Below are 13822 nucleotides of genomic sequence, written 5' to 3' on the forward strand. Positions count from 1 at the left end.
ATCTATTCCTGTGCACATTCCACACGGAAAATACCAATCACAACAACAACAACAACAACAACAACAACAACAAAAATCAACAGCCCTTTTGTTTACTGAATGCTTTATAGTTGAGTAGTGCAAACAGGTTACTTGTCACTTGGCAAACATTAACACCTCTTTTTTTCCACAAAGGAGCAGGAGTCACTGCCGGTAGAGTACACAATTTAGGACAAAGAAGCGCCCCTATCCTGTTTTCGCAGTGAAAACGTCATGAAGAGCAAATGACTTCCAAGAAATAGCCAATGGCATAAACACGGAAGTCCCAGTTTTTTTAGGTGCATAGGCTTTGGGATGAGGCAGTAGGGATGATGTAGGAATACAGCTGAACGTCCATCTTAGCGCTTCCTTCAGTGCTCCAACGATCGAGCCAAAAGCTGAGTCAAGGTTCTAGTCAAGAGCGTATTTGTGGCAAAATGTACAGAACTACTGTAAGGCAATCTAAGCGCTGTACATTGTTTTGCGTCTTACCATTGAAGAATGAAGGTACAGTAGTTACCACAGAGCCTGCACACACACCTTTTACATGAATGATACAACAAAAAAAGATACAATCATTCGCTGGATTCCTTTTTGAGAATGTTCAATCATGTTCAAAGATACAGGACGTTAAAAACAATGCATCATGTGTGGGACTGATGGCTATCAAGCCGACAAACCAGAGAATTAAATAGAAAACTGGTTGCTTGTTTGTGGGAAACACAATAAGCGTGGATGAGTGTGATGTCACAGTCGCAGGGTGAAGGTCACAGAGGGTCATTTTAGTGTACATGAAAAATGTTTGGGGACAACGCTGTACACTAGCATTTTTCAAGACACACATATTATCCTATCAACAGTATTGTGAGTGTGCATCCATGATATCCCGGATATTTATTTTGATATTTTACTGTAAATATTTGTAATCCTACTCGGTATTTCACCTTGATATCGCATGGCTGATACTAATTTTGGTACGTTACAGTTGTTTCACTCACATCTGATGTACTGACCGCTGAGTAAAACTTAAAAGAAATAACATTATGGATACAAATGTTGCGTTTAAATAGAATATTTCAGAGTATTCGTGCCCAGAAGTAGTCCTACAACTCCCAAAAATTCGATGCAATGCATCATCTCCCTTTGTGAATATGTGGAGCAGTCATCGCACTGAAAATAGAAAATACCGCTATACTGAAAACTGTGCAAATCCTCAAATCCCACTCTCGTCTTCGTCATTGATCCTGCTGATCCATCGTCCTAAAGCTGCGGTTCACAGCAGGGATGGTTGACGTTTCAAACGCAACATTAGGGAGGTAGAGACGAAGGCCCACATCAGTCCCATCCGTCGGTAACAAGGCCACGCAAGCAGTTAGAGAAGGCTGCATAAAACCAAATTGAGGGAAACATGCAGAATAATATCCGCAGAAATAAGATGAAAATATGACCACTCACGCGCACTTGCATCCAAACAGTATGCAGCAGTAAAAAAAAAAAAAAAAAAAAAATCAAACTCTGCAGAGTTTTTGTCACAAATAATGCAGGTGCCCCATTATGCTGGCCAACCATTGGAAGACGGAAATCCTACAGTGCAAGTTTGAGGTGGTAGTTGTCGAAATGGGAGGTGTCACGCAGGTGGTTGCCCAATGGAGGGCGAGCCGTTGGCTTTGCTTTTGCTCCTGCGGCTGAGCATGCGGCTGAGCGTGGCTGTTTTGCTGGCCCGCTCAACGGTGGCAGGAGACTCCAGGTAAACCAGGTCATTGTGCGACTGGCTCATTCCAGGGTCCTTGCGCTGGTGCCGCCGACGGAAGAACAGCTTGGCGCTCTTCTGGAGGAAGCTGCCTGTAGTGCAAGGTGGGGAAGAGACTAAGTTACATCATTTTAGTTTTTTTTTTTTTTTTTGGATTCGCACAATTTAATGGCATGACACATATGAATGGGCGCTTGTGTTGAGAAATTCTGGTGATCGGTAAGTGCGATAATGTAACAAAAAATGTATACTCAATAGTGATTGTTTTTTGTTCAACTTTGGTATTATGTTTAAAAGTCAACAATAAATTAAAAAGGTATATACAGTACACACAGTGGATTTAAAAAGTCTACACAGTTCTGTTCAAATACCAGGTTTTTCCTCTCACACACCAACGTGAATACTAGTTTAACGTGTGAGTGCAAATGGTTGTCTTTGTGCCCTGTGATTGAATAGAGAGCGCCATAGTTCCCTGAGAGCAGGTTAACATGAAGTTAAAAAAATTAATATATTAAACATGAAATGCTTTGAAGTGAACAATGTTTTTCTACCTACTCAAACTACATACAATAAAAACTACTAAGTACTAAAGATACTACAACCCACAAGTGGTAACTTACTCATCTGGACATAACGTGTGCTTAGGGCTGCTTTCCTCTAAGATGATGGTAATCAAAGCACAAACGTTGAGAAAGTGAAGAAGGGAAAGAGAGAAACGAAAAACAATACAGCTAAGAAATTACAGACATAAAAACACCCAAAGAGAAAAGTGGTTGAAATCTGCTTTGTAATATATAATCACTGAGATTGAGACATAAACAACAACAAACCGCCAAAGTTAAACACACTGTTCGGAAATAATGTAAATGACTATTCTGTAATTACTCAGTTCAAACTATCCCTAACATAATATGACTCCCACAGTGGGGATATTTGCCAATTTATTACCTGTAGAGGCAAAGTTTCAAAGTTGTGGTGACATTCTAAACTGTAAAATTTGTTAAATGTAAAAAAAAAAAAAAAAATCAAATAAATAAGAGTAATTAAATAAATTAAGCTGAAGACCCCTGTAAGGGACATTAGAAATTGTCCTTCTGTTGGTAAACTTCTCTGAAAAATGTAATGATTAAAAAGAAAAAAAGCACAACAGCCGTAGATGTCACCCTTGAGATATTCAGTGATTTCAATTCTCAAGATTAGCTGGTTGTTGCCTTACATCATTCAATGATGCTTTGAAATTCAAGTTTTGTTTGGTTCTTGAGGCACATTTTTAGAAAAAAATTCTGGTTGAACTCCAAATTGTCCTACTTTGGTGGTATTTGACTTCAGAGGTTTCACTGCAGTACAAATCGGGAAATTACACTCACCTCTTCTCTTTTTGCAGCTGACCTCCGACACACACATGGAGAGTGAGGTATGATTTAGATCCTCTCCGGTGCGGCTCTCCCAATTCTCGGGAGGACGGCCCACTCCACTGGGACCGTCCTCGTGTTCCGAACCCTCCGGTGGGCTGCTGGTCCCCGACACAATCGCCGTGGTCATATCCTGAGAGGAGCTTTCGTCTGACATTGAAGCGTCCATCGCTGCAGCGTAGTCTGCCATCAGAGCCAGCTCATCGTCCTGAGACAATGGTGTCTGGGGGGAAAAAAAAATAATAAATCATAGTCAAGCAGAACTGCAAGTCAATTCTGTAGCTGAGCGACCTCATTCTTACTTTGGCAATCCCGGAGATGATGATGGTACTCTTCTTAACCGGGGACCTGAGCTTCTGCTTGGCAGACTGATGGAGTTGTTTGATGGCGGCCTCTGCCACAGGGTCAGTGCCGTTTAGCATCAGCAACTCTGTGTCTGAAGAAGATAGGGCTTTGCTAACTGTCGATCCCAACATTGGCATCTGCTCTGAAACGCGCCGCTCGGACAGCTTGGGCTTATGGGTCAAAGCTTTTTGTGAAGAATCTGAGGGTAAAGACAACAGACTTTCAGGAAACAAGACATATTAAGAGTATCTCTGGCACCAGCAAAATGGAGTATTATATAAATCTGATGTATTATCATCATCATGAAATATTTTTCAGGGTATTGAATCAATCACAACTGGATTGCTGTGTTTGTCGTAGAAAAAGTTTTGCCTCTCATCCAAGTAGGCTACAGCAGTTCATGCAACAATGTCAGCCTAAATTGGTGTGAGAAAAAAATATTTATTTATTTTTCCAATTGACTGGAATATAAATGAGATATCTTCTACCTAATGACTTAATGACCACCAACAGAGGAGAGTGTGCAGGGCTCTATAAGGCTGTGCCCAAATTTCTTGACATGGCGACTAAAAAAAAAAAAAAAAAATTCTAGGTTGTACATGAACCAGCCAAAGTCTCCTAAGTTGTAAAAACAATATTCTAAATATTGAAACTTGCTGTAAATGGGGCTTGTTGGTGTGCAGTTATGGTGAGTAGGATTTGAATTACTTGTTTTGATTCTGGTCATTGAAAATGTATTCAGATGAAAATTGCCAGTAGCAGAAAAATGTTGGGGCCTTGCCGTAAAAATACATGTAAAATGTGCTCTGATGAAAGTGAGTGACTTATTCTTTGAGGCAGGACTAATTATCACATTTTTACTGTTGTACCAATGCTGAGTCCAGCAGGGAGCACCCGGCCCGGTTTGCTCCTGACTGCAGTGATGGTGGTGACCACCGTGCCACAGGGCATGACTGTGCGGTCCATCTCCACTCGCTTGGTGGAGGCCGGGGTTGGAGGCTGCCAGGACCTCACCTCACTGGGATCCAGGTATGTAAACTGAAGGAGCGAACAGAGTTCCCCATAGTTAATAGGCTACAACATTGTTGCTGAAAAATGTCTGATAGGAGAAAAAGGATAAGTGAGTCTTACGTCAGTAGTAAGTGATCCTGTCACTACATCTTTGGTCATGAGTGAAAATGTTTGATTTCCTTTGGGCTGCTTCCTAACAAGGTCAAAAGGCACTGACACCTGGCCCAAAAAGCTCTCTAAAATAGAGAGAGGACATAAAGTTCAGTCAAACAGATCCTACAATGTGGTGTTCATAGGACGCGTACGTTGATTAAAAAACACACCATTTTCTTTCTCACCCTCTTGAGATTGTCCATCATTCATCAAAAGAATAATAAGCTCTTTTGATCGGCCATTCAGTTCGCTGAGGAGGACAAATATTAAAGGGATTGAGCAAATACTAATTTTGATAGGGAGGAAGACGATACGAGTTTCTGTGATGCTTGTGTGTGTTGTGAAATTTACAAGACAAAAGGCTGATCCCAGGCAGGATTGGCTGTGTTCTTCAAAACTGGTGTATTAAACTTTTGTGGCGGGTCATCTAACTGCAGTACACACAGAGGACTTATGCTGCCTGCAATCAGGAAGAAAAAAACATTTTACAACCCACATCAAATAATGGAATAGAAAAATGGAGGATGCAGTCCATAACATAGGCCAAATATCTATAAATCAGGAGACATAAAACAGATACACATCAGTAAATATTATTATAATTGTCTAAAAGAAGGGCTTTAATGCCATCCATGAGTCAGACATTATTTGACAGATATGACAGCTAATTAAATAAACCGCGTTGTTGCAAGATTGAATACTGCTTTGGTAACTTCCGTTCCTCATTTCTGACGGGTAAAAATAGTGGCATCTAACATTATCCACAGAATGAATTACACATCCTCCCCTAAAGATAATTATGATTACAGGAGACAGCCGATGAAATGGAGGGCCAACGACAAACGCAATGAAACGCTTCAAATGGAAATACACCAGCCACAAGAATATCGTGGGAAAACACAGAAGCCAACAAGAACCCACAAGAAGTCTCACGAGTGAAACTTTCACTTAAGCGGTTCTTTACTTGAGGGAATGATGACGTCAAAGGATCAGTTAGGCTGCGAGATGTCACCTTTTAAGTTTTCATTGCTGGGCAGAAGACTTCAGTGGATCTTTGCAAAACTCAAAAACATGTTTTTCCCTACTCAGAAATATTTATAAATTTAGGGCCATGTTATTTCATTTTGAACTGTTATGTTTAATATTAATTTTATATTTTAAAAGGTTTTCATTCAATGATACGTTGCACAAACATTAGGAAATTACTCTTGCATGGTCAAGTCCATACCCTGGTGCAATAAGTAATTTTACAGCTTGACATTGAGATAAGACCACTGATAAGCTTTTTTTTCTGAACTGAAAAATGTCATGGTGTTATGATATGCAAGTAACACTAATGTCTACAGTCAGAACATTAACAACCGAGTTTGATTTGGCATTCAGAGCACAACGATTAGTTGGGCACAATAATCTTACCTGCAGCAACTTCCTGCTGATGGAGTGTCACGCGAATGTTTTTCACCAGCAGCTTCCAGTCGTGTGCACGAGGAGGTTTGGGGGGTGAAAACACTTTGTTGCAAGTTTCCTGTTGAACAAAGCAAATTCACAGTTTTTTTTTAATTGTTGGCCATTTAATTTTATATACTTATCTACAACTTAAAAAAAACAATCTGGCCACAAAAACATGACAGGGCAGTTATTGTATGTGTTTAAAATAGTGCTGTCAAGAGCTTACATTTTTCAACTAATTAATCGCAAAAAAACTGCAATAATTATTTGCAATTAATCACATTTTTCAACTATTTTTTTGAGAAGCTAGTAACAGGTATTTACTCGAATAATATATACATATAACAATGTAAAATCACCAACCATTAAGTGGATTTTAAATCAAAGACTCTTCTAATAGCTTTCTTTGATCCTTGAATACGATCTAAACGCTGTCATATTTATAGGCATTGTCCTTAGAAACAATTCTCAAAATTATACATTTAGTTCTGCCCACAAGCACCACACCCAAGCAGTGTTGGTTTGTAATGTCCACTGGTAACTTGAGCAGGGTGTTTTGTCCTGAGATGATGTACTAAAAATGTGTTCCGAATATGTCACAGTGTTTGAATTTGTCTTTACAAGATATGCAAATTATTTTTTGATTAAATAAACTGAGATTTTTAAGAAAAAAAAAATTTTTAAGTATCGCTCCAGCCAACCCACAGCAGGAAGCAAACATCAAGCATTACGAATTGCCTCAACGGCACTATTAAAATGACGCATGACTCAAGCACCCACCTTCACCTCAGAGGCCTGAGAAGGTTTGCAGCTCAATAACACAGAGGCTCGCGTCGCACAGAGCACTTGCCTCAACTGTTCCTTTACTGCAGCCACACAGGAAGTGCTGACATTGTCCTGATAAGACAGCCAAAGAGAGAAGTGAAATCGCACTTCCAACATGTCAATCAAACATGCATCAAACTCGACCTTCTCAATGCATATACACAAAGCTTGGAAATGCAATCATTTTAAGTTGCAGTCAAAGCAGTTGTTAAGTGATCAGTACTTTACCCACGGGTGGAAATTACCTGAATCAAACTGGGTGTCACCTGCACCATTTCTGTTTCCAGGTCAGAAATGCCCCAGCTCACCCCGACCTGATCTTCAGCTTCTTGCAATTGTAGCTCAAGCTGAGTAACACAGAGGACAGAATATTAATGATGCCTAAAGGGGATTATAGTAGGTCATATTATGCTAATTACAATGCAATACCTCCACTAGTGGCAAATCCAAATGCTTTTTCGACTAGAGTATATTTAATAAATAAATAAATAAATAAATAAGGGCCCTTTAAGGCTCCCGTGCTATGGTTGTCAAAAAGAACGCAATACCGATTTCAAACAAATGGGGCATTTGAACTACTGTAACTAAATACACTATAGAAAGGAAATAATCCCATTTATATAATCTATGTTATATTGTCTTGTATATACAATTTACATGAAATCCAGGTTCCTACTTTCCATTTTACGTGTTCATTCTTGTCAAAAACATTGCAATTTGATTATAAACATCAATTTTCAGAATCATGCTCTGTGCATCATGCATTATGTTGTATGGTTAATCCACTGGCATTACCTTAATTCTTTTTATTTAGAACCAGTCAATGTACTAGGTACTTTTGGTATACGGCAGGGGTCTTCAATCCTGTTCCTTGAGGACCAGTGTCCTGCCAGTTTATCATCTCCCCCTGCTGCAACACACCTGATTGAAATGATCAGAATCGTTATCTAGCTTCTTCAGACCTTGCTGTTTATCTGATCATTTGAATAAGGTGTGTTGAAGTCGGGAGAAATGGAAAATAGGAAGGACACCGGCCCTCAAGGAACAGGATCGAGGACCCCTGGTATACAGCGTATGCATTTGACTATGCCTAAATTTAAAAAAAAAAAAGTTTAAATTATAATTACATTCCACGTCAAACATTACTCCCATGTCCTTTATTAGTTACAGTAGTTGAAATGCCCCATTTAAAGTTAAAATGATAAATGGGTGAAATTCTATTTAGTCAGCCTGACAAATACGAAAGGAGTTTAAAAAAGAAAAATGGTTCATTCCAAAATTAACGGCAGCTGCTGAGAGATAACGCAAAAGAACAGGAGAGAACACAATAAACTAACGCAGCCAATCATGTCCTAGCATGCCCGGATTTAAAGTGTTGGACCCCAGAGCTGCCTGCGCAATGCCAAACATGCCAAACAAAAAAATCAGATAGCATCAGATGGCAATGAGGACATCTAGATGGATCCAAAGAACAACATCACAATGAGCAGTGCACTCGCTGCAAAATCAGTCCACATAAAACAGTAATGTTCCCAAAACAAATAATATTTTTTTTTATTTGGGACTAAACAAAAGAGCAAAAATCATTTGCCAGAGAAGCCTCCCCCCCCCCCCCCCCATCACTGAATGGCATTAAAATGGTTTTGCAGTTCAGGCCACCTGACTGATACAACAGTGCCTGGTATTTAACAGTGTGCAATGTATTTGTATAACAGAGTTTACACAAAAGTGTCACATGGGTGTGCTCACATACAAGAAGCTGTGTGGTACAAGAGTGAGTTGAAAGGCCCTCAACAGCTTTCAATTGTGTACAGCGTGTATTATTATTGTCCATGTCGTCAACAGCCGGCGCTTGTGTTCCACTTATCTACGCACTCACGGCATGACATGCCGGGACAATTCTAGCTTGTATCCGAGTCAAATGCTAACCAATGTTCCAGGGAATGGATGGGGTCTTTTGAAAGGACTTTGTGACCTTTCCAGACTAAGCTGAAACAGCGAGAGCAAACCCTGAAACCTCCTTTATGCTGACCTACAGCCTCTTTTAATCCTGACTTGAGCTCTATCGCCACTCACTCGAGTTGTATTTATGGTACAAAGAGCTCAGGGAGCACCGAGGTGTGACAAGCACCTTATTGGTTTAAAAATAAGCTTCATACGAGTTGGTTAGCCAGCATAGAAGAGCTTAAACTGAACCTAAATACGGGATAAAAGCTTAGTGTAGCTAAAATCAGACTATAGCCTAGTTGTTGAGTTACATGAGGGAATGTAAACGAAGAACATTTTAATTGATCGGCTGATGTGCGAATTTGAGTAGCTATTTATTTACCAGTGCTAGTCAGCAAGGTGAATATCATCCGATACTGGCGAACAATCGCCGGAGTATTAAAAGCAACAAATCCGGGCGCTGAAGTGAGGTCCAGAGGTATTTGGGCAATATCCGAATTATAATGATTCGGCACCACCGCAATGAATTTTTAAGGTCTGATCAGTGTGTACGCTTTCAGATTTGATTCAAGAGCTTTCACAAATATTCAGCCATTTGCTTACTATTTCCAGTTCCACCTCCAGTCTGCTGATATTTCAGCATAACATATGAACTATTTAGATGAAGTGGGGCAGTTTTACAGGCAGTGAGCCTGACACTGATTGCAGTGAAGCATTTGGGACATTTGCCAACCCCAGACAGATACCTCAACCATGTAATCTAATGTTACCGAGAGGCAGTGATCCAATTCTGGGCTGCATGTCGCTTTTAATAAGATCTCCCATTTAACAACACTATTCACACTGTGTAAAAAGGTACGGATTCTGTTTGCTACAGAGACGAATGTCAGTACATTTACCTGCAGTTCCAGTGGGGATATACAGGCTGTGTATTTACAAGGATCTGCTGACAATGATGTGGAGACACCAAGGGAGAACTGAAGCTTTTCGCCGACCACGCAACAGCAAGCAGCCTGTTGGAGAATGATACATCGCAAGCCACTGAGAAGATGTACATCTGCAACAACTATGAATGTTAGAGCTCAGTGCAACACACACGGAGTCATTCAATTTCATTCAAAAGCAACTTCAAATACTCAAAGAGAAACTATTTGGCCATAAAATGACAGGCCGACACTAAGAGCAAAATAGATCAGAGAAAGAGAAAGTAAATCAATAAACATGTGATTACGGCTAAAGCTATGATTTGAGGCTTTTCACTTTAAAGGGGAAGTCAACCAAAATATTTTCATTGCAAAAATTTGTTCCATGCAGGGCCACTAGTTAAAACACAGCATTCCGGTTAATGTTGCATTTGTAGAATATGTGGTAAGTAGTAAAATCCACCCGTTCTCGTCCATCTCACGGGGCGGCCATTTTGTCACTAGCGGTCGACTGAAAATGTCATCACAGTTACTCAGGGCTCAGCAAACGTCCAATCATGGCTCAAGCGCAGAAAACAACTTAGCCAAGTAGTTTACTCCAAGAGGATGTTTTTTATTTTCAATTTTCTCTATTCAGGAATTAAATTATTCTCTAAATTATTAGTAGCATTGTTTGAGATTTTCTTGTTTATGTTTCTAATGTATTAATTTATTTATAAATAACAGGGAGAATTTAAAAGAAAAATACATAAATCCCCCCTAAAAAAAATCTAATTATATTATTATTTGATAAAGGCTGGTATTTATGAAACTGTACAATTTAATGTTAAACCTGACTACATAATTAAAAAAAAAAAAAAAATCGTACTTGGCAGGGGCCTTGACAGTGTTGAAAAATTTCAACAATGGTGAAAAATCATTATAGTATTGGATAAGAAACAAAGTAGGTAACAAACTGATGAACGTATATGCTTTGTCATTTGTAACTACAGTACCTCCATATTGAGTACCCACTCACTGATGGAATGCAAACTGGTTTGGAACCCTTCCTTCTATACAACTTGTTCTTCTGCATGCAATGTGCAAGTATGCAATTAAACCACTACAGAGGGATGGTAAATGTAAACACACACACACACACCTGTGCATTTATCACTGCCTGCGCATTTTAGCTATCAACTAATGTGCCAACGTAAGCTTCTTAAATAAAGACACAGTGAGTGGCCAAGTTAAAATGAGCCTCTGTTCATAACATTCTCCTCAATAACAACAGAGCAGTGTGTGTGTTTGTGCATATATTTGCAAACGACAACAAGCAAAGGAATTTGTTCCCGTCCTCGTTGTCGTAGGAGCTTGTTCAATTCACTTACTGCAGCAAACTGGGACCCAATCTACTTAGATAATAATATGGATACATTATGAATAAATGTTTTATGAAGTAATCCCTTGAGGTGAGTTATTTCTTTTTAAAAAGGGTTCCACAAAATGAGCGTCCAATAAATTCACGATAAAACAAAAATGGTCACTGGTTGTGCCACTCTTAGTTAATGGATGAATGGGTTGGAAAAAAAAAAAACAAGAGTGAATGAGTCAGTGGTCACGACTGCCGGCAATAGGCAAATATGCTGCTCTGGTCATGACGACTCCTTTTCAACTAAATTAAGATTGGATATTGATTGAAGAGGCAGTCTTCTTCTACATAAACAAGTCAATTGGAAATCTATGCATGCCTTGCACCTATTCTACAGAATGCCAAGGCTGACATGCAATCATTTTACAATGGGTGTAAATCCAGAAGGTTAAGAGACATTTATGCAAGGCACTGAGGTGGAAATTCTTTTAAATGCCTCTTAAATTGGACTTTCAAATTTCCCTAAAATATTTGTAGAGGAAATATGCTTCTAAAATCTCACAAAAACGGTGTTCAAATGACCTATTTGCAGGGTTATATGTTGAAGACAGTTTGATCTGGGAATAGATTTTTAATTTCCTGTGGGACACATTTCTAAATGTGTTGAACAGTGTCCTGGAACAGACTATGGTCCCATGGTGAAGTATTTCACTATCAGAATGTAGATCCGTCAATTGCAGTTGCGTTTGGGTGAGAGGTGGTGTGCCCCCAGCACTTGGATGTAACAATACCACTTTTTTTTAATCATGTCTTGCAATTGTGTTAAAAAACTGGGTTTATTTACCTCAAAAGATTGTTGATAAACAAAAAAAAAAACACTTCTTGAACCTGGCACTCTGTAAGTTTCACTCCAACGTAACACTTTTTAGAATAAAAGTTTTTTGTTTTTTTTCATGCAACTGCATGTTTTTCTAGCAGTCTTGCCACACAGTACACTGAAATGTTCTGAATCTGCCCGGAATTTAATGCAGGTAGTGGCACTGGCACTGGTATCAGTGTTTCGTATCTGACAATTTTTCCAAATCCGAGTCCAATTACAGGTGTCCAGTATTGAGGTGTTTTTATAACGAGGTTCTCATACCCCGGTCTGGTTGTAAAAGCACAGACAACTGATGAAGTGAATTTCAAATTTGGTCCTTGCACTCTGTCGTATTGTGTACAAAGTCATACAGTCAGAAAGAAAGGTGAAATTCACAGTGCAGATTTTAATTCACTATACAAAGCAACCACGACCCATCCAATCAGCTCACTGCAAAATGTCCTGTAACTCTATAGCACCACACATACCAGGGTCCACTATATAATTACGTCAAGTGTACCTTGTTTCTGGCAGATTTCTTAAAGCGGGATACTTGGCTGATCATGAGCTCTGATGCTTCCACGTCATCTTCATAGAAGGTCAGAATAAGTGGACTCTGATCAAGAAAAAGTCAAAAGCCCTCAAATTAGCAACACCCAATGGGGTGAAATGACAGCCAATACTTGAGCAAATACCCGAGCTGTCTTTAATTACTAATGCAGTCACTACATGCACAGACCTGCCACATTTCAACCATCTGCACATCTAATGACATCACCCGCTGTTGCAGAGATAATAGTGCTCCGTTTGATTAATAACAGTGAGTAGTGGGTCAAAACAATAGCACTGACATTTGCAGTAAATTACCAGTGACAGTGACAGTTCTCAATGTGACAAAGGTTATTTTTCATGTGATAGTGGGGTGACGAGGTAGTAATTACTTACTTCACTAGTCTCCCTTGATTGAGCATTCAAAGCCTTGCACCATGCGCCTCTCCACTGACGTTTCCAACTGTTCAGTGACAGCGCCCATCCTAGCAGAGAGGCGGCTTCCTCCTTCGCCGCATTGTCCTCTGCTACGGTCTTCTCCAACCCTGTTGCCCTTAGTTGGAAATACTGTACAAAATACAGTACCAGGGTAACTAGGGATGCAATGAAAAGTGTGACCATACATAGCCACTGCGGATCATCCAGACCAAAATATGAACTGGAACTTTCCAGGTCGGACATTCTTTGCGGAAAAACGAAGACTACACCTTAACACACCTCGAATGAAATGTCCCGTGCATCATTAATTTTGTTTATAAACTATCAAAATCAATTAAGGCAATTACTCTTTACTAATAATAACTGTGCTGCACTTTGTCCCCCAAATAAATGATGCTTCATGTCCATGTCGCTCCTTGAGGATAAGTCGATCCAAGTCCCAAATGGAAACAAGCCACCGATCTTACAACCTGCCCTTCTCATAACGAAACTTAATTTCAAATGCCAGGTGAGTTTGCATAATAATGCACCTCCGGATTCGTTAGTTAGCTCAGTTGGCTAATCCCGGCTACCGCTCGCGTAACCAACTCATTAGCAGCAAGGACCGGCAAACTTTCCCCTAAAAGGAATTATATCCATAGTCCTCGATGAGGCGCCGAAAGACGGTGTCCAATTTTAAAACAATGTCCAATGAAACATGTTGAAAAGGTGAAGCGAGGCAGTGAGCGCCCCTAGTCGCTTGGGTAGGTTTCTACGTGCAGTGTAATTGTACTAGAAGTTACCGTTCGGAGA

At 39.8% G+C, this 13822-nt stretch overlaps 1 protein-coding gene across 3 annotated transcripts; it reads right to left on the reverse strand.

The window, feature by feature from the left end:
* Nucleotides 1-206: 206 nt before the first annotated feature.
* Nucleotides 207-13806, reverse strand: c2cd2 (C2 calcium dependent domain containing 2). 3 transcript variants are annotated; one of them, XM_088280088.1, is made up of 14 exons: nucleotides 12989-13806; nucleotides 12564-12659; nucleotides 9810-9923; nucleotides 7209-7310; nucleotides 6919-7035; nucleotides 6106-6214; nucleotides 5041-5149; nucleotides 4860-4939; nucleotides 4657-4772; nucleotides 4395-4563; nucleotides 3483-3724; nucleotides 3136-3403; nucleotides 2389-2425; nucleotides 207-1860 (listed from the first exon to the last, which is right to left on the reverse strand). In XM_088280088.1, exons 1-14 carry the CDS (start codon nucleotides 13271-13273, stop codon nucleotides 1776-1778), a joined length of 1929 nt encoding a protein of 642 aa, XP_088136214.1. In that variant the 5' UTR covers nucleotides 13274-13806; the 3' UTR covers nucleotides 207-1775. The 3 variants fall into 3 exon arrangements, with proteins under 3 accessions (XP_088136214.1, XP_088136213.1, XP_088136212.1); XM_088280087.1 differs by lacking the exon at nucleotides 2389-2425 and having other exon boundaries at nucleotides 4875-4939; XM_088280086.1 differs by lacking the exon at nucleotides 2389-2425.
* Nucleotides 13807-13822: the final 16 nt, after the last annotated feature.

The sequence above is a fragment of the Idiotropiscis lumnitzeri genome, chromosome 17, assembly GCF_059441095.1.
Source record: "Idiotropiscis lumnitzeri isolate Australia: NSW breed Sydney's pygmy pipehorse chromosome 17, RoL_Ilum_1.0, whole genome shotgun sequence".
NCBI classification, from domain to species: domain Eukaryota; kingdom Metazoa; phylum Chordata; class Actinopteri; order Syngnathiformes; family Syngnathidae; genus Idiotropiscis; species Idiotropiscis lumnitzeri.